The sequence below is a fragment of the Labrus bergylta genome, chromosome 13 (assembly GCF_963930695.1).
Source record: "Labrus bergylta chromosome 13, fLabBer1.1, whole genome shotgun sequence".
NCBI lineage: Eukaryota > Metazoa > Chordata > Actinopteri > Labriformes > Labridae > Labrus > Labrus bergylta.
The window spans coordinates 24,490,513-24,517,759 of record NC_089207.1 but is presented as its reverse complement, the minus strand read 5'-3'; the positions used below and the strand labels follow the sequence as shown (position 1 = coordinate 24,517,759).

Here is a 27,247-nt window from a genome sequence, read left to right as displayed (position 1 = left end):
GATGAACTAAGAAGAAGAAGCCCACTTCAGTCGGCTGCATGAACTGTCTTTACTTAATGCATTCTTTTTTTTTTTTTTGCAACCTTTGAAAGCTTCCTCATAAAAACTTCCGACTTATTAGATTCCTTCTTCTCCTAATGCAAAATTTGTAGGATGGAAGACGCAGTTATTTCCAAGCAATATAGCTATTTTAACTGTAAACAAGCTTATTTGGAATTTAGACAAACTTCAGAGTTCCAGTTAATGTGAGAAACAGCCCTAAGATGTTTTACAGCAAAGCCAGGCATACTTTGCTTTTCAGTTACGCTAAAGAGCTTTTCTCTAAGACATAGTTTTTTTCTCTTGATTCCCAATGCAAGAGTCTGTGGTCAAAGAGTCGATCTTAAGGGAACAATAGTGACATTGCAGGGATTCAAATTATTGACCTTCTGGTTATGAGATAAAGCACATTAGTAATTAATTTGATGCTTAAAGCATGTATATAATGGGGGCCTTGTTACTGCAAATCCTGATTCCTTTGTGTAAGCATGTGTGTCTATGTTTTATTAAACAGCCTTCCTTCTCTGTGTGGACAGTTCAAGTACATTCATGACTGCCAGTCTCAATGTTGAGTCCAGCTTAGCAACAATTTTATCCTTCCACTGCTGCTGCTGAGGGTTACAGCAGGATCTGTGCCCTCGCATTTAGCCCCTTCGACCCACAATGCATCCCCAGCCTTCCTTGATAGTTTCTCACTTCTGTTCCAGTGAGTTGATAACAGTACTGAGCCAAAACCAAGTGTCAGCTCTCAGGGTCAATAAGACAGAGAAGAGAACACCCAGGGTAAAATCCCTTATCCCACTGGTAAGCGAGAGTACAGTAGAAACTCTTCTGGAATTTCTGATTGAATACCTGTCCGTCTACTGTAACTGCCAGACTGCTTGAGTGTTTTCCTAATCTCAGAACTCAATGGCTTTTGACTTTTGACTTTTGACAAAGTCTGTAAAGCAGTACAGCCTCTGGTTTGAACAGTGGTTAGCTATGAATGATCTCTGGTCAAGACTTTCTTTTCGATGAGCTCCATTGCTTATAGTCTGACAAGTTACCTGGGAAGAAAAGTGGAGTGGGAGTTGAGACACAACTGGTTGCAGTGGATTGTTAGGTACACTTGCATGCATATATATGCATATTTAAAGACATTAATTCAAGTTTAACCATACCGTAGTTAGATGTTGCTGATAAGCTGCTGTATTGCATTTGAGCTGATGAGTTTTCAACTTTTTGCTCTCCACATGGGATATTGTCCTGTATTTTCCAAAAGATGTATTTGGGGTCTTTGTATTTCTTTAATGTAGAGACAGCACAGTGGATGGATTTGGAAATCAGGATCAGAGAGAGGCGGACTTGAACCCGGGCAACCGGTCTTGAGGACTACGGCCCATACAGCCTCTTAAAACTTGGCAAACCAGGCCCCATGTTGTCCTGCATTTAACCAATCGCTATAACACTAGTGGATGATACAAAGTGAAACAAAAGTAAACCAGAATGATTCTGAGTGTTATCTGTCTACAGATTCTTATCAAGCCTAAGTCCATGTGTTCTCATCAGTACATATTTGCCCCAAGTAAACACTATGAAGGCTGACAGAAGCAGAGACATTGAGTGAATCTCTTCCCTTGTTTGTATTGATGGTAAAAGTTCTGCACATGACTCTTTCTTCATTACAGGAGAATAAACGACATTGGGGATTTTCGATAACGCAGTTCTCCAACACATAATCCATTTGTTATAGTGCTTCTGTTGTCCTACATATTTCTTCATTAAACAATCCACACAACCCTGATTAATTCTCTCACGAACTCATTAATATGTGTTTTTCTCTGATCATTGGTTTGCTATTTGCCTCCCAGTCTTAATCAAACTCATCCCCACATAGCAATAAAGAAAAAAAAAACCAGCACAATAACCTCTTACCATCAAAATAATTGCCTGCATACATTTGTTCTGCCCGCCTGAATTTCATATTGTTTTCCTCCAATGGTCATGCGATCTGAAAGTGAAGATTGCTGTGCCTTATGAAGGCAAACGCTCATGCAGAGACATTTGGAGTAGCTCTCGGGATGAAGCATGAAGGAAGGGAGAAGTGCGTGTGTGTGTGTGTGTGTGTGTGTGTGTGGGGGGGGGGGAGGGGGGGGTGTCTTGAAATACGAGCTGTGGCTACGTGGAAGAACTAATTAAGGCATTTTCTCTACCCACTAAACAATCAACAGCAAGGTTTAACCATTGATCTGCCCCTGGCCACCAACTCCACATGCAGCTAATGTGCAAGCCAATCATTTACTTCTAATGAAAGCTGAATGTGTTTTGCACATTATCGTAAGTATTATGTAATATCTGTTAATTATTCATATCTTGGTGACAGAAGCCATGGGAAATACTTTAACTGTCCTGGGCAACGCACCAAAAAAGAAAAAAAGAGCCAATTAAACTGTTACCCGTCTTCTCGAACTTTGTCATGTCACTCTGCAAATGAGTGTGTTCTGTGTGAAATGCAAACCCTAATGTGGGTGTTAGAAGCCTTAGAAGATGGTGGAGCCATTCGGTTGGCATTGAGGGTCTCTTGTTGTGACAGTGCTGAACAGAGAGGGTTTTATTTCCTGGTCTGTGTTTATACACTGTGTTCGAGAGTGTGAATGCTGCTCACGTCCAGCCAGGATTAGTGGGAACATCTTCTCTCCCTTGTTTACCTCACCTGAGAATCCTGGCAATTTCTCTTCAAGTTCAACTCCTTTTGTTTTTTTTTTCCACCTTAAATCTCTGAAAAAACAGAGGATGTAGACGTGCTGTCTGCTTATAAGTGTGGCCTAATTTTAAAGACGTGAGGACACATTTTTTTTGATTGATGATGGATGGCAACAGCGCTTAATGTTACTTTCAAAAAAATCAAATATGGAATCGTTTTTGATCTGCGTATTTGTCATCCAACTGAACATTATCTTCTTTTTCAAGTGTATTGTTAGCTTGAATTGTATTTTCTAAAATGAAAATGTAATGACTGCAAAAAATGTCCACGTATTGTTTCTTGAGGTTCATATGCCTAGAAATTAAACTATAGTGATATAGTCATAATAATTTTGACTTGATGTCAAGTTTTGGTAAAAGGGTCAAATAATGATATATGGATCAATGAAAACTGCTTCTGTACAGAACATATCTTTTACATTTCTTCCTCAGCGTTGAAGCCAACTTAACTTAGCTATGAATTAATCTACTTATTTACATATAAATGATTCTTTTGCATAGGGGACAGTAATACAATACCTACATTTCTAAGGACCCTCAAAGCCCATTGCACCCTGTTTGAACTGTGGCTAAATATGTATTGGATGTGTTTCCACCTAAATCTGATATTTGTTTGGCTGCAATTACATTTCACCCAGCCGATATAAAGGTAAACACCCCAAGGATGTACTGGTGTCTTTTTTTAACCAGGGTTAAGACATCCTGCTAGCATGTTTGTCATAATCACTGCCTTGCTTTGTCTGATGGTTTGTCCATTGCCCTACTTTGCCAGCAGCATCCCCATTGTGCAAACAATTTGAATTTGAGACGTGGCCTGCTCCTAGAAGAGTGATATCCCTCCTGTGGTGAGAAGAAGGATTAATTTCTCTCTCTGACTCCCGGTGCACAAGCAGAAAGATAGGGAGGGAGAGCTGAGGTTGTGGGGTGGGGGTGGGCGGGAGGATTTGGGGGCTTGTGTAGGTAATACAACCACCACCTATTATCCGAGGAGTATCATTTAATCGGGCTTTTGTGGGACAATATTGTATTTGGCTGTTGGTGTGTGGTGCTGGCGGGGCACCTCCTGTATGATTATGTGTCTCATCAGTTTCAGCCCTGTGTCAGTAATCTGTTTGTAAGGAGATAGAGAACACACAAGCTCTGTAAATAATGCAAATCTGCTACTGGGCTTCACTCTGTCTTTCTTCACTGCCACCCTTCTCTCTGTGGCTTTCTCCCATCTGTATTTGTCTCTCTTTCTGTCTCATTCCCATTCATTGTCTTTTGTATAAGCGTCGGGATTAAGTATTCTCTAAACTTCTGCAGAGAAATAATCAGAGCCACCGTCTTTATCCAATCAGGTGTATTTGTGTGTGACTTCAATCACCTTGGACAATCATTGTTTGGACAAGGTAATGCCTATTATGATGGAGAGAAACCTGACTCCCCACCCCCACCCCCCCAGCACCTTGTCAAAATATCAAACTAAAAGATTGTTCAAACTGCTGTCCTGTACCGGGTTCAGCTCCCAGATGGATTTTGTGTTGTGACGGTTGTGACTTATAATTGATTCTGTCCGGTCACAGCATGGGAACCGGAGGATCAGGGCGAAAAAAAAATAAAGCAAGAATATGAGAGGCGGGAAGAATAGCAATATGATATGGCTTTTTCCAGGCTACCTCAGGACAACAGCCGTGATTTGACGTGTGTTGTCCGATCAGCTGCTCACCACAAACTTATAAGCGTTAGTGATTTAGACAGGGACGGGTTTTTTCTTCTGTAGGGCGTTAAAAATCACACGTGAATCATCATACAAGATTGCTTAGTTTGGTGCATCCCCATGGCAGAGTCTCAGGAAGTCTAGTGTGAAAATGTATTGACTCTGAGCTTTGTTTTTGTCTCCACAGAGATCCTGAGTGGTGGTGTGTATGTTGACAAGAACAAGTTCCTGTGTCATGCAGACACAATCCACTGGCAGGATATCGTCAAAAACCCACGGCAACATTCAGTGGTGGTGCCGACCAACAGCAGTGTCACATGTAAGTAACACAGCAAGCCAGAAGACATTTTGATTTGACTGTAACCCTTATTTACAGGAATGTCTCATTAGAATTGTTGCTGTTGCTCCACATGTGCACAGGTACACTCATTCAAACTAACAGCAGCATTGATTTAGTTGGGGCTCAGAGGAGGACTTCATCGATTTTGCGTTGCGCTTCTGTGAAATAGTCAGACACACAATGACCATTTTAAAAAAAGCATCTTTAAATCAATGCGTCAACCTTTTACAGTGTAAATCCCTGAACCTTTTTAAAACCTGGCAAAGAAGTGGCATCACTTCAGACCAAGCTGGTTGATTGCTGTTAACACCATGTTCTGTTATCAGATCATCCCGTTCTTATAAATATAATATCTCAGAATTGGTGCAATTTCTCCAAATTTAGCACTCAAAGGAAAAGAAAGGTCCAAATGAACCGGGATGAACTTTGCAAATTTGATGCTAAATGCTGGTGACTGGTAGTTTGGTTACAACTCAAAAAACTGGGACAATTCAACTGTCTAACAATATGATATAGTGAAGTGATGGCACTTATCTCGAATGGATGCTTGCTGTTAATGTAATGAATGAAACGTTTACATTTGTTCACATTCTCTAGCTCTTCTTTTTTTCATTATAGACAACCTATTCCTTGACTTTAGAGAGCAGTCTCCCCGTGCACACCCAGCTAATTAAGATAGCTCACGTCTAAAGATGTTATGACTCATTTGCTTAACAATCTTCATAAAAACAAAAACCCAAAAAAGAAAAAAAGAAAAAAAGAAAAACGCCAAGTCTGCCTGCAGGTTCCTGGAAGTCAAGAGCAAACTCAGTGAGGGCTTTTCAAGTCAATTATACCATTCCATTAACATTTCCTTAGCCTTTTATAAAACAGCCAGGAATCTAAGTTTTGAACATGATGAACAGGAAGACCTCTATTTTGAAGTGCTTCTTTCATAATAAGAGATTGCGATGCAAAACACTGTCTTTACAAATAACCCTTTGACCCCATTCTTTCTCTGTGCTGGCCATAACAATACACAATACATACAGCTCCAATCTCATTTAATCTTCAGTGTAGCCTTTTTTTTTCACAAAGTGTTAATAAAAGTATGGAATTATAAAGGATTTAGTCGGGCTGAATAAATACACTTAATCGGTCTGGAGGTATGGGGGTGACAGTTGAGGTAGAAGCCACCTCCTCTGACCCCCCCTTTTTTTTGTTCATTCACTGACTTAACCTCTTAACATGCTCAGCTTTCATAAATAATAAGCACTCTAAGCTGTTTGACATTTTAAAATCTGTTGTTTTTCTTGAAGCTGTTTTAGCCCTTCGTCTGCAGATACAAAACCACAGAACGAAATGCATTATCATGGTGGACAAAAATAAAAAGGTCTCCACGAGTGTCCTCAGATTTTCCTCTCACAGCCCTCGCTTAAGACTTCAAATGCAGATTAGCAGCTCGGAACATTGATATTCTAACCAACTACCCTTCTTTCTGCAGCCCTGTTAGCCCTTGATCGACCCTTACTCCTGTGTGAGTCCTTTTCTCCGCCGAAAAGATCAAGCATCTCCAGACCTGTAATCCACAATTGAGAGCTAAATCTCCATTTCATCTATTGAGGAGCACAAGCTTTACATTGTTATCGGCTATGAATCATTTGTGCCACAGATGTTGTTTTAATTGCTCTCTTTTCAAAAATAGGACATTCATTTTCAAATCCCTGCCCTGTTGGTCGAGTTAAATCCCCACGCGTATGTCTTTTGCCCCTCACCAGCCGCAGTAGTTAACCTTTTGGGGGTTGTTTTTAAGGAGGCTGTAAAAGATTATGGTGCAGGAAGAGGGGTGGGGACAGGTTTATTCTAGGTCAGTGAGAATTTATAAGCTGAGATAGTGAACAACCTTGGGCGCAAAATGAAAAGTCTTTAGCTTGACTTCACAGGGCACCAGGTCTCAAAGGAGAAGAGAGCCATAACAAAGTGCAGCAGAGGTGCTGGACACTTGGCAAACGCTTACAGCTGGCTGACATCTGTATTATTATTAGTATTTGTAGGCTTCCTTTCGTAAACTACCAGTTGCTGAACTCTCATTCTTAAACCTTGTCAAAGCACTACGCTGCAAAACAGAACATTTATCGACATTTCTTTTTGTCCGACTAATCAGTTTATCCATGATTTTCACCAGACGTGAAACACATACTAAAATTAAAATCAAAATGTGTCTTTTCAAATGACAGAAAAATACTTTTTAAATTAAAAAAAGTTCAAATATCTCTTTTTAATCCCAACATTAAGATGAAAAATCTTCCTTTAAAGGAAGAATTTGCGACTTTTTGATCCAGTAGATGTCCCCCTTGAGCACCAGCACAAAACAAACTGCTGTTGGGCGACGCCTCTGCTATTCTGAGGCCTCCGCTCTCCACTCGAGTTCACACGAAGGAGTTATGAATTAGAACACACCATCATTAAACACCTTTAATAAGCGCATGGTCTGCATTGCTGTGTTAGCAGGCTAATGTTAGCACACTTCGTTGAACTCATGTAGCTCCACATTGAACATAAGTGGACACGGGATGACCGTGATCTAAACACACTAACCTGACATCCAAATAAGCAGTGAGTAGGCCATGTTATTGTTTTTTTCTCTAGTCCTTGACTAAAACAGCTTCATACATAAGGCTGTCCGGTTCATGTAAACATGATGTAAACACGGCTCTGACAACAGTACAGCTGGAGGGGCGGGACTTGGGCTTCATACTCATTGAAGAGAGTCATGACTCAGAGAGACATTTACATATTATATACCTGATTTCTGCTGTATTTATGTATAAAATATTGCACATACTTCCTTTAAAAAAGTAAAAAATGTATAAAAGTTGCATATTCTGTAAATTGCTAAGACATTTCTTAATTGCACTATAAAACTGTAAATTACATTAAATTGCAGTTACACATTACTTAAAAAAGTATAAATGCAATAAAATGTCTTACTTTAAAATATGACTTTGTCATTTTGCATGTGTTGTCCACTATTGTAAATATATAGAAACCAGTTATCAATGGGTATTACCTAACAGAGTTCCCTACAGTCACTCAATTAATGCTCTAATTTAGCAACTGGCTACAGGGCGACAGCCAGAGGTACATCTGAGCCAAAAGAGACATTCAGGAGAGAAAAAAAAGACAAAGAAAGACAAGGACGGGACATGAAGTGAAAGAGAAAAAGGGAGTGATGAATCAGTGAGGGCTGGATTTAGAAAGAAAGAGATGAAATGTGCGTTGGAGAGGGGAACAAACGAGGAAGAAGAGCAGGGGCAGAGGAGAGAGAGAGGCTCGTGTTGGGGAGTAGAGTCGGTCTCATTGCTAATAGCTCTCATCTGGAGAGGCTGATGGACATAGGACAGCACTTATCCAGGCTCACGTCCCCCGCAGTCAATTACCAGACAGTCAATTAAGTCCTCCAAAAATCTCTGAGAGTATGATGTTGCTTTACTGCTTTTATCTCAACCTGATGATGTGTGCTGGTTTCATGCTGGGCTGGATTTGGAGAGAAGTGACATGAAGAATTGTCTAATTGTTACAGAACAACCTGTGCCGATGCAAGGGTATTCAAGGATTTCATGACTGGAACAGCATGTAACAGTCAGGGGAGACGCCGTGTTGCTACTCGAACACTGAAAGCTTCATTATCGTTCTTATATAATAATTAAACTAACTGGGAAACACATGCTTACATTTTAGTAAAAGTGTTTTACAATCAATTACAATCAATTTAGAATTACAAGTGTAGTAGGGTGTTTTTAAGTTACTTCTTAATTTAATGAATTACTAAACAAATAATAATAATCATGATCATTTGTTCTTTTTAATAATTACACCAAAGGTCTTGTTTCTTAAGAACTAAAGTGCATACTATACAGTATCATTCTGTGGAGAAGACACAGCACACACAGGCACACACAGGTTTGAAGGTAAGTCAAAGGAACCGTTACATCCTCGCTCAACACTTGGATCACTTTCTGGCCTCGGTGGAATGCTTGATGGCACACAGCAGACTCAGCAAACCTTCTCTATCGCACTTTAAGGTTCAACTGTTATGGATTTTTTTTTTTTTTTGTTCAGGCCGATCATATTTTGGGATTAAGTGATCATTACAAATGCCAATCATCCCTCTCCTTGAACTTTTATGCAGGTCAAAAGTGCCATCGTTCCTGTAATGGTCGCTGCTGGGGACCTAAAGAGGACCAGTGTCAGAGCTGTAAGTACACTTATTAGCTGTTTATCCGTGCACATGGCTAGATAGTGACTTCCTATAAGAGGCAGGTACAGCAGCTTTAATGGATTGTTTTAACAAATATACATGCACATGATTTATTAACATATTGATATATTAATTATGTTGTTATCGTTTTAATCTAGTTAGCTGTTTTTCTTTTTTACATTTTTCTTAATTGATATCCTTCAAAAAATAAAACATTCAAGAGAGAGCTCAGGCTTTATTATTGATAGTAAGAAATCAGGCTTGCTTTCATGTGAATATAAAGCAAATGGTAAATGGACTTGAGTTTGTATAGTGCTTTTCAAAGCAGCGGGAGCAACTTGGGGTTAAGTGTCTTGCCCAAAGATGCTTTTGACATGGGACTTCAGGAACTGGGAATCAAACCCCCGACCTTCTGGTTGAGAGACCAACTGAGTCACAGCAACCACAGCTGTCAAAACAAGTCAATATGTAATGCGGTTCTCACATGTACATGAGTCACTATTGCAGAGCAGAATATATATTGACGATGAATGCAAATATAACCACTCTTGTTTTAGAGTTACAAAATCTTATTTTTCAGTGTTAGAATAATTCATTGAAATGCATGCCACAATTAACTGGGGACAAAATATAATTACAAATAAGCATCTGTTGACTATTGGCTCTCAGATAATGGTTCATTTTATCAGTTTGACTTTACTACGATCTGGATTTGATCAGAAATGTCGCTCATTTCCTGATTCTAGAGTTGTTTTAATTAAATCGTATCCGAACTTTTATCATGTGATATAGTAACAGTTTGTAAGGCGTCAAGTAGATTTAACTTACTACAAGTCTTCACAAGCACATCATGTCTATGGAGAAATGGATTCATACACAAACAACACACATTCAAAACCTTAGAATATTCCCAGAGCCCAAACACATTCACCTCAAACTCTCCTGCTGGGCCCTCCCACCCGTCATAGCAGCTAATGGCACCTGGGGAAGAGTGTGAAAATGATGCACTACTGAGTCAATCAGCAGGGGAGGGGAGGAGAGCTCCATGTTATTCCCTCCTCTTCACTCATCTTTCCAAAGTGCTCAAGCTCTCTGTCTCTCTCAGGCTCGACCAGTCCTGCCATGTCAGTCTACCTTTTAACCCCCCCCCCCCCTCTTTTTCTCTATTCCTCTCTCACCTTCAGACACCAAGACAACAAGATTTAAGAGGTGTAGGCCAAATACCACCAGTTCTCAAACATAGGAATACAAGGAGTAAAATACAATCACTTCATTTTAGTGCCAATAGATCCCATCTGGTCTTTAAAAAATAGATTTTCTTAATGGATGCAGCTGTGTTTAAGGACTGGATATGTCTTGGCAAAATAAGGTTCATTAAGGTCATCTTTATAGGAAAAGGCTGTTTATAAGAAACACATCTTGATTAACAAAAAAACATCACTCCAGTGTATCCCTCAAACCAAAAAGGTTCACACTTCTTGTTGGTCCATCGTACCCAGAACCACATTCACATTCAAACATTTCTGCACTTATATCATTACAGAAGTATTTCAAATACATAGGTTGACCTAATTACACAAAGGTAAGATGTGATACTGCTTTGTCAAGAGGTCCTTCTCTATCTCATGCACATGTGTTGGGAAATCATTAAAGGCATTTTAGGCACAAATTAATCATGCTGGTGTTCTTTGTACTGCAGGATTATCAGTCTTCACAGATTAGATAAGAAATAAATGCATCTCCTTTGTAGACTCTGTTTTTTTTCTTAAAGATGTTTAGTATTTTAAAATAGATTTTTGTTCATAAATAAAATGTATCCAATGTACAATGCATAGATCTTTTGTCATAGTGAAAAGACGACTAAATACACCAAATGTTCCATTGGAAGTTTGGTATTATAAACAACATGCCCATACTTAAGTGAAACTTCTACTTTTATTTCAAATCTTTTAAGTCTAACTTCATAGTTTCTAACTTAGAAACACTGTTGTTGGAGACCTTTTTTAATTCTTAGAGGTTTATTTTGGGGCATTTAAGCCTTTAGTTAAGAGATAGGAGAGTATAGAGTCAGACATTGGGGCGAGAGAGAGTTGGGAGTGACATGCACGAAAGGAGCCACAGGTTGGATTCAAACTCAGACAACTGAGAGGACCATGGCATCTTGGAGTGTGCATACTATCCACTTGGCTATCAAGGCCCCCATTGTAGACCTTTTTTTCTAGCTCATTATGGTCTAGAACATAATTCTACTGTCACTAAAGCTTTGGCATCAAGCAAACAAAGCCATTAAAGATCCATGAAAAACACATTTCTAAGTCTGTTTCTGCAGCCTTTGATAAGTAATCAGAACAACCTGCCCAAAACATCAGCAAGGTTCTTTTAGCAGGAAATATGAAAAGTGTGAAGTCATCGTCCTTCTGCCTGCAATTTATCAACCTGCTGTTGCTCTGTTTCTGCATATGTCTGTCCATCCATTTTCATCATCCCTCCATCTGTGTCTAACACACCTCTCCACCAGCACAACAAACACACCCACAAAGGGAAGTTTGTTGATTAATAAGACAAGTTTGGTTTTCTGTAGCTTTCTGTGAAACTTTACAACTTCGTATACTGCATGCGCAAATCCAAAAACACCCAAATTGTTTTGTCCATCTTCAATTAAATATCTCTGGCTTTTACAACCTTCCCTCTTCTGGAGTAAATGCACCACCCTCAACATCAGTTCCATCCTCTTTACATCACTTTACATCACTCTGTGCCCAAACCACTTCATCTTTGACTTCCAACCCCAGCATGTCTCATTGTATTTGTTCTGCAGTCGCAATCTCATTAAGATAATGAGGAATGAACTGTTTGACCAGGATCTGTTAACAACACGTCACAGACCAACCCCCAGATAAGCCCTGGCCTGTCTTCCTGCATTCTACTGCTATCTCACCATCTTGGTCCATACGTGGATGTCATGATTCATCCTCCTTCTCCCTTGTTTTTTTTTTTTCATCTCACAACCTTCAATTTGAATCTGCTGAAATACATAACATAGAATAAATGTAAAAATGTCAAATGAAAGAAAAAAGACTTCAAAGATCCTTTTGTGACATTTTCATGAATAATTATTCAACTGTCTCAAAGTCAACAGTGAACAGCCGCTTTTTGTGTCAGTACCTCAGGAAGGAGGTGCAAAATGGTCAGGAAGGAAAAAACAGCTCAACAAAACTCTTGCCATTAAATATCACTGATTTAGAAGAGTGTGCCCCCACATGTATTTTTTTGTAAGAAGTAGGTGTAGAAAGCATCTCAAGTGCAGACTGAGAGCTTATGTGGACACTTGAAGCATAGCTGTCTAAGTGCTTCTTTAGTGATTTAAGTTGTAATATAAAGTTAGTAACATGCAAAAATGAGGAAGCGTATAATAACATTTGATGTTTTTATTGAGTTTGCAATGTGCGTTATGTAGAAGAAAAATTACGATTAATTTCATTTTGTTTTAGGTATTTATACATTTCCAAATAGAAAAATGTTTTCAGGTAAACCTTGATCTACCTTGGACACATTACTGACACAACCACAGCATACTGTATAGAGCAGCCACCAACGTATTCATTCTTTACAACTACTCAGCTCCTTTTTGTAAATCAAAATGTCAATATGTCAAACATTTACATTTTTTTAAAACATGATGTAATACTGAAAATCATCCAAATTTCTTCATCTTTCTTTCTTTATCCTGTTTGGATTCAAACATGCTTAAAAGGGGACATATTGTGAAAAATCCACTTTCACAGTGTTTTTGAACATATATTTGGCTAACCTGAGTATCTACCGACCCACAAAATGTGAACTAAAACCATCCAGTCCTTTGTCTTGCTCCAGCCTAGAGCAAAACTTTAGCGCACCCCCCCTTTATTAATGATGTTTCTTAGGAAACCAAATGTGAAAAAGCACATTTCTGCTGATGTAAATAGGAACCGAGTGGTTCCTGTGACTGATGCTGCTGTCCCCCGGTTGTTCAAAAGGAAGCTTCTGGGCATATTTTATGAGATGGATTCCTTTTGTGTTTGCTGTTACCAGCCTTTTTTTCTTTCTTTAAAGTAGAAGTTTAAAGCTAAATTGATCAACAACATTGCGTCACTCTGTTGGCATGGTCATTTGTTTGACAAAGTGTCTTTTGGGTAAGGTAGGCTGTTTCATTTTAACCCAGGCAGCGTTAATGGAATGCTGCTGATGATATGTTAGGCGTCGGGTGAAATATGCGAATGTGTTTGCATGTGTGTGTTCGGGAGGTCGTCTGTAGCTTGTATCCATCACTTTGATAGTATCTCTGCACCACAATGCCCAAAGGGAAACAGAACACATCAAAAAACTGTGTGAATACACTAACAAATACATGCACATTGGCAAACCTGTATTGGTTTTATGATGAACTATATTTCCTTTTTTATTTTGAAAACTCATTGATAATATATGGGACTAAGGTTCTTTATTTTGAGGCTTGAAAAATAAACTATATGAAGCATTAACTAAATTACATTTGGTTTCCATTATTATTGGTTGGTTTCTAGAAAGTTAGAATCAATAAATAAGCCAAAAAGTTGTCATTTTGGGATTTGAACTATTTCATACACTAAGTGGAGCAAGAAAATCGGATATCAGAGTGTGTCATTGTCAGGAAATAGGATGCTCATGTTTCAGGAAGGAAGGGATTTTCAGGGTGTGATGAAAGCATAATTTAACAAGTTCTGAAACAAATTTCCTCCTTTGGGGTAAAATGACATAACAATAATTAATTGGAATAAACAGCAGCAAAGCATCTCTAGAAATAAACAAAGTATTATCAGATCCATTGAATGACAACCAGTCAAGCCACCCAATAAACAGCCAAGTAATCACCGGTGGTTTTCAAATAAGCCTTGTGAAATACGCTTCTGGTGCATACTAATACACAATCCAAGCAGCGTCAACTTTTCTTGTAGTAATTTTCTCACTTGTCTGATCCCAAAAGCTTTTCATTTGGTATGGTGTTTTTGCTTGTGTGCTTAAAAATGCCACTGCAGACACTTTAGCTGTGTCTTTCACCAGCTGTCTTTATCTGAAATGCCAGAGTCCTGCACACATTTACATATGGCTGTCAAGAAGTGAGGCACGCTAGCATACGGCGTCCCATATGACTACGACAGGCGTACGAGGGAAGGCTGGACAAACTCTCACCATGAGGAGAAAGCAATACACTGAGTCATATAGGAATCACTATGTCTCTGTCGAATCCAGACTGAAAGGCCCTGAGAGTAGCATGCAGGGAGACAAACAAAATGATGAAGGTAGCTGGTGGGTGGCAGACATGCTTTGGTTTTAGCTGAACATCTAGTGAAGGATGCACATGTGTCCTCGCATGGCAATTTGAGATCGAAGCCTCCTTGTCTAAATGCATTTTGCCTCCATTTCCATTCAGGAAGCTTTACCTACATGGTGCTCATTCCACAAATTACCAGAGCAGAGGGTGACAAATTTAATCACACTCACCTTTGATCAAAGACTATACTATATGAACAAATTAGACGCTTTTATGCAACCCTCATTCAGAGTCCCTTTTTTTGTGCAGTGATTGGGATGACCCACTGTTTGCTTGTTATATGATATGTGTTTTGTCTTTTTCTGTCTCTTTTTGTCCGCATCTGTCACGCCACAGTAACTAAGACAGTGTGCGCAGAGCAGTGTGACGGCCGGTGCTTTGGTCCCTATGTGAGTGACTGCTGCCATCGTGAGTGTGCAGGTGGCTGCTATGGACCAAAAGACACAGACTGCTTTGTAAGTGAACACACACACACACACACACACACACACACACACACACACACACACACACACACACACACACACACACACACACAAACTCACACGCTTGCATATGCAGAAGGGGACTGCAAAACAGGTCCCCTGTTGGCTGGGTAGTCCATTTTAAGTGAATGTATAATGATGCTGAGGTCTGCTGTAAGATACACAAGTGGACACACACACACACGCACACACACACACACACACACACACACACACACACACACACACACACACACACACAATATCATAACATAAAACTAAGTGCCTATTCCTTATTGACATGATTGTTGTTGTGCAATATGAACTCCTCCCCTTCCATTGTGACTCTTCACTATTTGCTTTATCAATTTTATTTTTATCCCTCTGAATGTTAAGATTGTTTCTGCGCTTGTAATTCAATCCCCATCACTTCTGAAGCCCCTCTGTCTAACTTGGGGACAGGCACAAGTTCTTGCTCATTACTTTCTGCTCTTGGTGATTCTTCACACTTCATCTCTTATGATTGTCAAGATTGGATAAATTAGCAAGGCACTTTGAAAGACTCCCAAAACGAGAGAGGGCCGTCATGTAATGTCTCTGTTCTATTGCATACATTTTCTCACCATATAAGAACTCATCTCAAAAAGATTAACATTCATGTTTTTTAAACGTACTTCATTGACAGCAAACTAAACACACACTTTACAGTTACTGTTTGGATTAATTCTATTTCAACCTGCCTGTCTCCCTTCCCTTCGTCCCTATATATAATGCCTCACATTAAGTATTTTTCTTCATCTGCATCTATCAGAAATGTCACCTATTGGTTGTCGCAAAATATTGAAATTCTCTAATACTGTTTAAAGGAAGAATGTGCAACTTTTTGACGCAGTAGATGTCGCCCTTGAGCACGAGCATTGAACCAAAACAAACTGCTGTTTGGCGACACCTCCGCTATTCTTAAGCCTCCGCTCTCCTCCAGCGCCTCCCGCCAACTCCTTTCCCCTCGCATTCACACAAAGGAGTTATCAATTGGAACGCACCAGAATTAAGCACCATTAAGCGCAAGCGGCGGACAAAATTGTCCTTTGCTTGAGCTGCAAGTGCCTGTGGCCTGCATTGTTGTGTTAGCAGGCTAATGTTAGCACACTTTGGTTAACTCATGACTTCATATTGCACATACATTAACAGAAAGAAACTGATCTAAAGACACTTACTTGACATCCAAAACGTGAGTAGGGCTATGTTAATCTTCTTTTCTCTAGTCCTTGACTAAAACAGCTTTATACATAAGGCCGTCCGTTTATGTAAACATTATGTGAACACAGCTCTGACAACAGTACAGCGGGCGGGACTCAAGCTTCTCACTCATTGTAGACAGTCATGACTCAGAGAGACATTTACAGAGGATATACTGGATTTCTGCTGTATTTATGTGTCAAATGTTGCACATTCATCCTTTAAACAGAAACACAAGTGTTTTTCTAAAGACTAATTCCACTTCTTCTTATGCTCTCTAATGTCGAGTATGTGTAATTGTGTGTGTATGTGTGTGTGTTTGAAGGCTTGCACCAACTTCAATGACAGTGGGGCATGTGTGACCCAGTGCCCACAGCCTTTTGTCTACAACCCCACCACCTTCCAATTGGAGCACAACCCCAGGGCCAAGTACTCCTACGGAGCCTTCTGTGTCAAAAAGTGTCCACGTACGTCTCACCTTGACACATGCAAAACACACAAACATACCTCATTTTCCTCTATACTTGTAAAGATATTTTGCTTTCTGTTATTGAAATGCATTTTCTGTGAAGAGGTTAATACAGAAGAAATACAGAGACGTTGAATTGGTTTTGTGTCCCTTTGCTAAATTCCTTTCAAGTGTTTCTTGCATATGGCTATGAATCTGTGTTGAATAACAGGCTGGTTAGAGCCATACTCAAACTATTCTGTGTTTTGCATCATTTTCTCATGAATATTTAGCCAAAGAAAGCAGATGATACATGGTGATTTCATGAATTAGATCCGACTAGGCTTATCATTCTATCGCTAAAAGAGAAGTATCAGACAGGGGGTTCGGTGTAAGTAAAACTCTGCACAGTCAGCCTGACAGAGGTTATCTGTTTTATCACTCCATTAGGAGACTAAAATTCAACCATGAAGGGGTGAACAAGAGGTAGCACTTTGCGGAGACACGTGTTACAGTTGTACCGTTCATCAAGGTCTCAACCTGACACTCATTCATCTTGATGAGCCGTTTACCTTGAAACAGCCGCTGTCCTTAGCTTAAGGTAACAAAGCTTGTTCAGGTGATGAAGAAGAAGAGGGTTTGCTGTGCATCCACATTATATCTCCCTCTGTTGTGTAGCATTGTTAGTCTCCGTATTACCCCTCATCTGTGACCACCACCCAGTTAACCACTAACCTTTAACCACACCTACAGCTAAATGTTGTGGATGCCACATGCGGCGGTCAATGTATGTGAAAAGGCCAACCAGCAGGGGGGAGAGAGGGAGGTCTGCTTAAGGACAGTGTTATGTATACACTGCCATAATGTACAATAATCAAACCATTTCAATTCATTTCATTCACATTTTAGCCAAAGGGACATGCTAGAGCCAAATAAAGCTGTACGAGATTATTGAGCTTCCAAGTTATTCCAACAATACACAGAGTCCACTTTAAAATCAATTAAATTCCATTATGTCATGATTTTATTTATTCATGAATATTAAACACTGAGCTTAACATTTTTTCATGAATTAATGTAATCTTTAATAACATCTCGTACATTTCTGAAAGGCTTAAAACACCTAATGCTTTAATACTCTCCACCAGTAAGCCAGGAGAGCATCAGTCTGCAGACAAAGTGAAGGAAAGTGACTTTCAGCACTTTTATATGTGACTGACCTCACCAAGTGCCACTTATTTCCAGCGTGACAAACAACAGCTGTATCTGTACTTGACATTTACAATGAAATGTTTTTCCAGATAACTTTGTGGTGGACCATAGCTCCTGTGTGAGAGCGTGCCCCAGCAACAAGATGGAGGTGGAGGAGAACCGCATTAAGATGTGCATTCCATGCACTGACATCTGCCCCAAAGGTAAAACCTATAAAGACATTTATAGATACTGTAACTTCAACAAATCAAGGCTCCTTTAATTACACTACTTATTTTATTTTGAAGGAATAGTTATTATTTAACTACTTCTGTTAATATTTGGCTTGCAAGGAAGATGCAATGAATTTGTTTTAAGAGCCATGAAATGATAACAACATTATCTGAGGCCTTATAACCACAATAACTTCACTGTAACTGGTCCTTTGCACTGCATTATTCATTGAGATACAGACAACTCATTTTAATTGTGGCTCAACTATGCAGTATGGGAAACACTGCTCCTTACTGGAAATGGTCCCTTCTACTTATATTGTACAACATAAACTGATATTTTATCACACAGCATATCTTCACTCTTGTTTTGTTGTTTAAATCAATGCACTTCACTTCCTCATTGTGTGTTCCAGCGTGTGACGGCATTGGTACAGCGAGCCTGCAGACGGCTCAGACGGTTGACTCCAGCAACATAGACAAGTTTGTGAACTGCACCAAGATCAACGGCAACCTGGTGTTCCTCATCACTGGGATCAAAGGGTGAGAGACATTAGAAAGGGGAACCGGGGGAATTGTAAAACTGTTACTCTATTTGGACATTTAATATGTTCTCTGGTCCTGTCTAGAGAATCAAGTTCCTCATGAAAAAAAGTCACTTAATAAGATAGTGAAAGGAAATGTATTCATAGATCTGGAAAAACAGATCATGTTTCTCTCCTTTTTTATATACTCCACTCAAAATGTCAATGTGTCACCTAATTGCCAGATTTAAAGAAAAAAAATGCACAGAGTTAATTGCTTGAATGAATAGAAATAATCTTTTGTAATAATCCAGTGTCAGTGATGTCAAGTGGGAAATGAGTACACTGTAAGTGCCTTGAGAATAAAAAAGAATGCTGGTAAATGTAAAGGCTCATGAATTAATCTATAAGGAGTGTGAAAGGATTTTGCTGTTGGGAGCGAGAGTGTCATGTTCAGTAAGAGTTTTACTGGTGACCGTGGAAGACAAAGCAAGCATGTATATAATATTCATGAATGAGTGAATAGTATGTACGCCTGCAAGCAATCATTCACATTATCATATTCATAATTTAGAAACTTGAGTGAGATAAACCTACTTTAATATGGATTTATTACTGTATGATTATTTATTATACTGGGTATTTGCAGCTCATTTTCATTATTGTTGTGATAAGGGAAGCACATTGCTTATCTGTGCGGCATATTATTTGCTTTCTATAGGGTTTCTTATTTTGTTTGCGTTGTTCTGATCTGCTATGTTGCCTCGCAGGGATGTCTACCACAATATCGAAGCTTTGGACCCAGAAAAACTCAACGTATTCCGCACTGTTCGAGAAGTAACAGGTTGGTAACATCAAGGGAACATTATGCATCTCTGCACATGCATACACACTCAAAAAACAGTATTTCAAAAAGAGAATAAACAAAATGTACCCTCTTACTTTTATCCCTTTCCTTCCACTTAAATGTCCTATTCAGTGTGCACGTGTGATAGTGTGTGTCTGTGTGTGTTTGCCAAAGATCATCCTCCCCCCCCCCCCCGCCCTCCTCATCCTCCCCCCCCCCCCCCCCCCCGAGACTGTCCATAGCAAGGACAGACATCACAGCATAAGATGAATATCAGATGAGTCTTTCAATCTCCTCTGTGTCTCTGCTGCCTCTCCCTCAGGGAGTCCCTAGCCTTGAGTCTCACAGTCCCAGCTCTCCCTTCACGCACCATGAAGAAAAGATCCAGAACATGTGGTGCGCATCGCTAATCCTCCAGCTCCCCCTCTGCAACCACGGCTCCTCAGCTGCATGTATACTGTCATCTTTCCAGACATTTGACAATACCATCAGAAAGAAATCTTGTATCTCCACCGTATCGTAAAGAAAATGGGCACATATTGCTGTTGAAATTTGTTTGACGTTTTCAAGTTGTGAAGGATAATCATGATACTTTTTGTCTCTTTCCCCTAAAAATACACAATTGACGTGTTAACATCTGATGATTTAGCAATGTTATTCATCTGAACAGAAGAAGGCAGCACGGAAGTGCATTTAAACTTCTTTTAACTGACTATATAGAAATCTTGAACAGCAACGATATTAGTATTATTATTGGCTGTTTGATATCTGTATTGTATCTTCAGAACTGTTTAGTCTAAATTTATTCCAAGCAAACACGTTCTTAATGGAAAATCTTAGTCATTTAAGCCCAAAATAAATGTAGTTCTGTTTTTTGAGTGAGCCGCTGAGTAACTCTTGACCAAAAACTGAATCGACCATCTTAACGTACTTCAGACTTTTTTTGTACCTTGGATTGGAAAGAAGCAAATGACCACAGAAGTCAATTACAGCTTAGAAGTTTCCCTCCTTAAAAGGTCGGCCGGCAAATCACATCCACTCAGTCTGGGTTTGTTTGACTTCCCAACAAGTTGCAATTACGAGATCATTAATGGATTGATCTTTTTTCTTCAAATGGAACCTTTAAGAGGAAAAACTAATAAGAAAAAGAATTGACAGGAAGCACATAAAAATAGGCTCAGATGTAACAACCAAACAAGAAGAAGACATAACAAGATAATGAATCTCAGTCCATCTTTAAAGAGTAAACACACCTGGATTCATTTCCGTACAGATTTTATATCCATGTTGGGAAACATGAATTAAGTAATTCATTTAATTTCTCGAATAGGGTATGGACTACAAGCACAGGTAGGGTCTCTTCTGACGCTAATAATCTGTAGTTTCAGAAGGTGTTGAAAGTCTTGTAGAAATCATTAAAATGTGCAAAGTGCAGCTGATAAAATGCAAGGCTTCGTCACAGATCGTGGTATGGGTTTAAATAACGGTTTTCCTGTTTTCAAGATGTGAGATATTGATTGAAGCAGCATATTCACAAAGTAACGTCAGTCATCAGCACAGTTGCGAGCATTTGGCCTGGTGTACAGACGTCGGAATAAGGGCAGACATCTTTTTTCAACTCAGACTCTCATTGGCTATCATAGGTTGGCACCAGTGACTGGAAGCTTGTAATTGGACAAATGAGGTACCATGCCAGAGCTCTTCTAGAGCATGCATCAACATGGCTTGGAAGCGAAAAAAGATGAATTCTTTAATGGAATATTTCTGAAATATAGTGAAATATCAAGATGGTAGTGGACCTATATGGATAGAATGTGATTTGAATTAAATCTTTCAATGGATCTGAAATTCTGGGAGTCTTGACTATGAAGCAGGACAATTTTTGTTGGAGTATTATGCCCAGAAACGTACAGTAAAACTTCAAATGTTGAGTCAGTATATACAGTCATTTATTATTTTTTTTGTTTGTGGATGGTCTGACAGATGCGTAGATTGTGGCTGCTCTGTTGGTTGGGTCTTGAAATGGTTTACATGGTCATTATCACAATAAACACAGCTTCATATGATGGATGGCACAAGTTATACTGTACTTACACACAGCTGTTGTGTACACAAATGTTGCAAATGCTTAGCTTATGCATAACCCATGCTAAATAGCATGTAGTTATGTAGCAAGTTTTTAAAGAATCTATAGCGAGAGTCAAAATACAAGTGCAATAACAATAAGGATCAAAACTTTATCACCAGCGTTCTTATCTTTTTTTTTTTTCTATTACTGTAAGTGAATTCAAGTGATGGGAACAAACCATTGTCCCATTCCCATGTAGCCCGAGATGTGTGTCATCTCAGCTTGTCATCTCTCTGAGCTGTCAGGAGAATGTGACTTCTGACAGAGGAAGCCAACCTGCCTCTGTGGCCCCAAGGTCACCACCAGCATTGCTCCAGCTTTCAAATGAGATGTGTAGGAGGACAGCTCTCATCCCACACACCAACGCACCCACCTGTCACCATTTCTCTTCTTTTTTTTGTTATATTTTTGATTTTTTTCTTTCTCCTTTTCTTTCTCTATCTTTCCCTGACTTCTCTCTCTCTCTCTCTCTCTCTCTCTCTCTCTCTCTCTCTCTCTCTCTCTCTCTTTCAGCTTCTTCACATACATATTACTAAATGAGGGGGCGATTGAGTCATGCAATTTCGCACAAGTGGGTTCCTCTAAGTGTTGTGACTCAGTTTGAAATCACCACAACTTAAGCACTCTTAACCTTTGCCTGCGAGCTCATGGCCTTCTTCTCCTTGTGGTCCTGTGTTGTCATTTGCTTATTTCACTGGTGTGCCACTGGTGTGCCACTGTTGTGGCTTTTTGTGGCACACAAGTCACATATTATACTCTCATTTCTATTCAACAAATCAGTCCTTGACATAGACGGGAAGAAGGTGTAAGAAGTTCAAATATTACTTTTTGACTTAAATCATCCATTTCTCTTTTTTTGTGTCTTATTATTTGTCTAACTCTCCTTTTCTCAGAATGTCTTTTAATAAGGATGATTCCAATGTTGACCATGTGTATTCATATGATCTGTCCAGAAAATGCCCATACCATAGGAGTCGATGTGATTTTTCCTGCATTCAGAATAGTTGCATTAAATCTGTCAGTCAGCAGTTTGTATCGATAGTTTTGAATTTTTGCATCACTACCCCAGAACTCAGAGTGTGTAGTTCAGGATATTGAGGACCATTCGTAGTCTAGAGGCAGAAGTTCCTAGATCCCATCTATTTAGGCTATTCAAAATGATTACTGACCAGTTTTCACTAATTACAATCAGGAGAATGGTAGGACTAAATATTTTCTTTCTTGACCACTATTGGTGAACCTCAGTAATGCATATTGTCTCCATGATTGGAACAGGGACTTAAAAGGGCAACTTCCAGTCAGTGAATCAATAAAAATAAAAAAATTGTTGTTTTCAGGTGAAAAACGATTACACTTAATACTATTCGAGCCATACAAATATGTCATTTAAAGTAAGAAAACTCACACGGAATCTGCAAAACTCTTAAGCACACTCATGTGCTGCTAGATAACTATCACAGGGTCACAGGCTTGCAAAATGTGCAGCAGGCAGTAGCTTGTTATCCCCCCCTGGAAAACACACTGCAGTTAGGCTGTGAGGTGCACTGCCCGGAAGGTCTTGTGGTTGAGACCATTAGTGACTCAAAGTAGAAGTCTGACAATTCTGTGGCACTGCTGGCTCTGGTCATCGAGGCCCCTCAGTATCCTGAAGTACCTAACAAGACGTCTGAGAGATTATATTAACTGTTCTATAATATAGCTTTTATTAGTTTAGCGATACTTTATCAACCCTGAGGGGAGATGAGCATTACACATTACTTGAGGAAGGATGATTTTTCATTCTAGAATGCTATGAAGGGCAGGATTATTTTTTTCACATGTTTGGTCATTATCATTGTGCTCTTGCATAAGAAAATCTCTAGTATCAAACTTGGCTCGTGTGAATTTGTCCCGGTGAGTCTCGGTTTGTATTTCCTTCCAATGACCTGAAATTTCTTTTCATTGCCTTATCCACCACTATTAATAGGAATCAGCTCAGATCCTGTCTGCCTTCAGCTGGGGTTCACATAACAAACACAACTATATCAATAAATATGTACCTTATATCCATCAGATAGAAATGCTTTTGAAGGTTGTTGCTCTCTAATGGACAGGCCATGTGCACCCTTCTCCTCTGCAACCCTGCTCACCTGCCCACCACCATCCCTCCCTTTCTCGATAACCACATTAATGCTTCATGTGGGAGGAACATAGGTATTTTGTTGGTTTCAGGAAGCACCACACTTCCCACGACACCACCTCTACTTCCTTCCCCTTCTCTTTTGTCTGCAAGGCATTATACATCAGTAGCTTGTGGCATCTGTTTTCTTTCAATCTTCATGTAGCATTTTGAGTTTGAGTCATTTTACCAACCAGGAATTCCCCTTGCTTCCATCTTCTTCTTCTTCCTCGCTTCTTATACCTTCACTCTTCCTCCCTCTGTGTGTTTTTTCCTTGGTCTGATAGCCTCATCCAACTGTTTTGTTTGTCCTCTGGTGTTGGCTTGGGGATTGTACTCCCTGCCGTTTCTCTACTAAATATTTTATATTTCTGAATCCATTATTGATCATTCTAAATGAGCCACCGCCGTCCTCTCAGCTATTCATTTAATCATCTAAATGATTTAATAGTAGGGGAGGGTGGATAAAGAAAATGCAAAAATATTGATATAGAAACTTAGCACATGTCATAGCTGGCACCGAACTCCTCTGTCAGATTATTTTTCTGGCTGAGGAGAGCTTGGCATCCTTCAGATGAGGCTCAGGTGGTGTGGTTACTGTGTGCCTGGAATGTTGCTAATTCCAGAAAAATACCAGCACTTTCTTCCCATTTTCTTCCTGTCACTGTGTGAAATAGAGGGGATGATTGACAGCTCTAGTCTGGCAGTTCTGTTGACTCATTATAACCTCTCTGCCCATCTGCTTGTCTGTGTCTCTATATAGGCTTTCTGAATATCCAGTCGTGGCCGGACAACATGACGGATCTCAGCGTTTTCTCCAACCTGGTTACTATTGGGGGAAGAGCGTTGTACAGGTACACTAACTCACAACTTAACAGCTCTGCGCTGATTGTGGTCATTTCTTTGTTTTTGTTTTTTTACCAAAAGTGGAGCAGTTTTCTCTGAAGGAATCTCTCCTTCCAAAAAAAAAAGGTGAAATTCAAGTGTGATTCAATTTCCAAATAAATCAAAACATTCCCACTTAAGCTTACAACAATGCTATCCCAATTCTTTATAGTTAACGGTTCCTCTGTTGAGACACAAGGAACTTTGGTGAACTGTGCTCTCTTTGTACAAAGGTATAACATACCAACAATAAACACAAAAATAAACAAATGAGCAAAGACTAATATGTACAAGACTTAATAAGATAATGGTGCAGTGGTGAGTAGTGCAAAAGCAAGTTTAAACCCAGCATTTGGTACCAGAACTTATTATGTTGATCCCGTATTTTATTCCTTAAAAAAAACTTTAGCCAAGACAACTTTCTAAACAGAACCTACATGGTTAACCCATTAGACTTGTTATTTCTCTTTGCCTTGTCGAGACACTACTTGGTATCTCGGTTCACTTATGTATACCCATGTGCATCATGGTGAATAGTGTAAAACCATTGGCTGGAGAATTGCGCCCTTTAATTGTGAAAGCATGAGTGTATATGATTGTGCACGAGACAAACAATAAGGGGACCCACTAATAGGAAACTTGAGCATAACCAGAGCCCCCAAAACTCTACTGGATACTTTAACTATACTGTACATGTTTGTAACACTGTTATGTTACAAATAAACTCAAAGATAACCCAAACCGACAAACATAAACAGTCAAAGCATTCAAAGGTTTTATTTACATACAATGTTTGACATTATTTCAGTGTGTTTTCCAGGTATTTTATTTTTAATTGTATGCATATATTAACAGCATAGGGCGATATGGTTGCGCATGGAGTGTGACTTACCCTGACACTTTAATAAATGTTAACTCTACAACATGTAAGATTGACGGGAGTAAAGCTTAAAAGGGTATTGGCTAAAAAGGTATACAGTTTTGGTTTTAAATATAAACTTTTAAAAATGCATATTAAAAGTACATGTGGATTGGTTGTTGTGCCTCCTGTGTACGTGTAATTATTTATTTCTGTCTGACATTAGCTAGAAGAACCTGCTGCTACTAAAACAGATTTTAACGTTGGTTTTGTTCTGACATTTAAGAGGGTAACTTTTTCTAACCCAGCTCATAGTGCGTAATTATTTATCATTACATTTTTTGTGTGTTTTCTCCAAAGGCGCTCTAAAAACTTGCTGTGACATTTAGAAGGAAACAAAGTGTGTGTCTTTGCAGCTGAATGCAGTGTGGATGCCGTGTGACTTGGATGTTGTGTGTCTGTGTGTGCATGAGGGAGCTGAGTGTGTGTGTGTGTGAAGGCACTTGTGTGTCATGCACCTGCAGATGGAAACAGCAGGCTGCCATACAAATTACAGCCTGCCACCTTCCCTTATCCTGTGCTTGATCCTGCATTGTACCCCGTCTACCTGATGGCTCTGACACCCCACTGGCCTCCTGTCATTTTTTAAACTGTGCAAGCGGGACATATGGGGAAGGGTGAGCGTAGGCTTTAATGTATGATTTAAAAAAAAAAGAAGAGAATAGATTAAGTCACGTTGCTGCAGTAGATTATAGAGAAAATGTGGCAACTATGAGAGGTAGATACTGAGAGTTACATTGTATTCATTCAAGTTTTACACAATAGACAATTAAAGGTTTAGATCATCATACTGTATTACACAGCAGTGCATTTATTTGACATAAATAATACCATGTTGAAGATAATTGGGAGCCTTTATTTGTCTCCTGTGGGGTTGTTTTAACATTAGAATATTTTGAGTTGGATTTTGCGATGCAATCTGTGTGACTATACACAGATTATTTGAATCCATGGGCTATATGTCTGCTGTTATGTTACTTTTGTTATCCAACCACTCGTGATATTAATTCAATTCATATAATTTACTTTAAATCCTCAAATAATAACCAATAGTCAATAAGGTGCAGGACCTCCTATTATGGCCAGTTCAAGGCCTGCATAATATAGCACTAGAATTATGCTATATGGCCACATTTCCATTTTAAATAGTGCAACTTTTAATACTTTTGAACTATAGTCTCTTTTAAATGCCGCTGCTTTTCTTGCCTTTATGGTAGCAATCATCACCCGTGATACTACTCAACCAATCAAATGAGAGATTTTGCCTCAATATAACTAAAAGCAATATATTTGCAAGAGTATTTAGGCCACTGGAAAAAAAAAGTGGGTTCTGACTTTTTGGGGGGAATTCTGACATTAATCTCAGGAAAGATTCTCTGAATTCTGACTTTTTGCTAAATATTCTGAGAAGTCAGAATTCTAAAAAAAAAAAATCAGATACCCCCCATAACAATTTTTAAGTGGCCCTAATCCTCTTCCGTATATATGCATCTTTTCTTGATGAAAAGTCTTACTAAGTGCTACTTCCATTACAACAGTATTATAACGTCAGCCACTCAGTTTCATTTTGTAACGGACCTGATTGCTTATTTGTGTTGTGTTAGTTAAGATAAGGACTGTTATGAAAGTGAGTTCTCTCTAAAGTCAGTGAATGTGTTAGATTGACAGCTGTGTTCTGAGAGATCGTAAACCTATCAGTTACTCCAAGTGCCTGTGGCAGTGCTCCATGCAGGTTGACGTGTGTGATTGGTGGAGAGCTTCAGGAAGAGTTGGGTGTGTGTGAACATGTGTGTGTGTGCAT

General features: G+C 39.3%; 1 protein-coding gene across 2 annotated transcripts in view; it reads left to right on the top strand.

The window, feature by feature from the left end:
* Positions 1–27,247, top strand: part of erbb4b (erb-b2 receptor tyrosine kinase 4b) — a 317,502-nt gene that overhangs the window by 197,628 nt on the left and 92,627 nt on the right. For both annotated transcript variants that reach the window (XM_065962193.1, XM_065962192.1), the window contains exons 4-11: positions 4,668–4,799; positions 8,992–9,057; positions 14,747–14,865; positions 16,439–16,580; positions 17,863–17,976; positions 18,402–18,528; positions 19,280–19,353; positions 24,406–24,496. In XM_065962193.1, the coding sequence (XP_065818265.1) occupies positions 4,668–4,799; positions 8,992–9,057; positions 14,747–14,865; positions 16,439–16,580; positions 17,863–17,976; positions 18,402–18,528; positions 19,280–19,353; positions 24,406–24,496 (865 nt within the window). The remainder of the gene's footprint in view (positions 1–4,667; positions 4,800–8,991; positions 9,058–14,746; positions 14,866–16,438; positions 16,581–17,862; positions 17,977–18,401; positions 18,529–19,279; positions 19,354–24,405; positions 24,497–27,247) is intronic.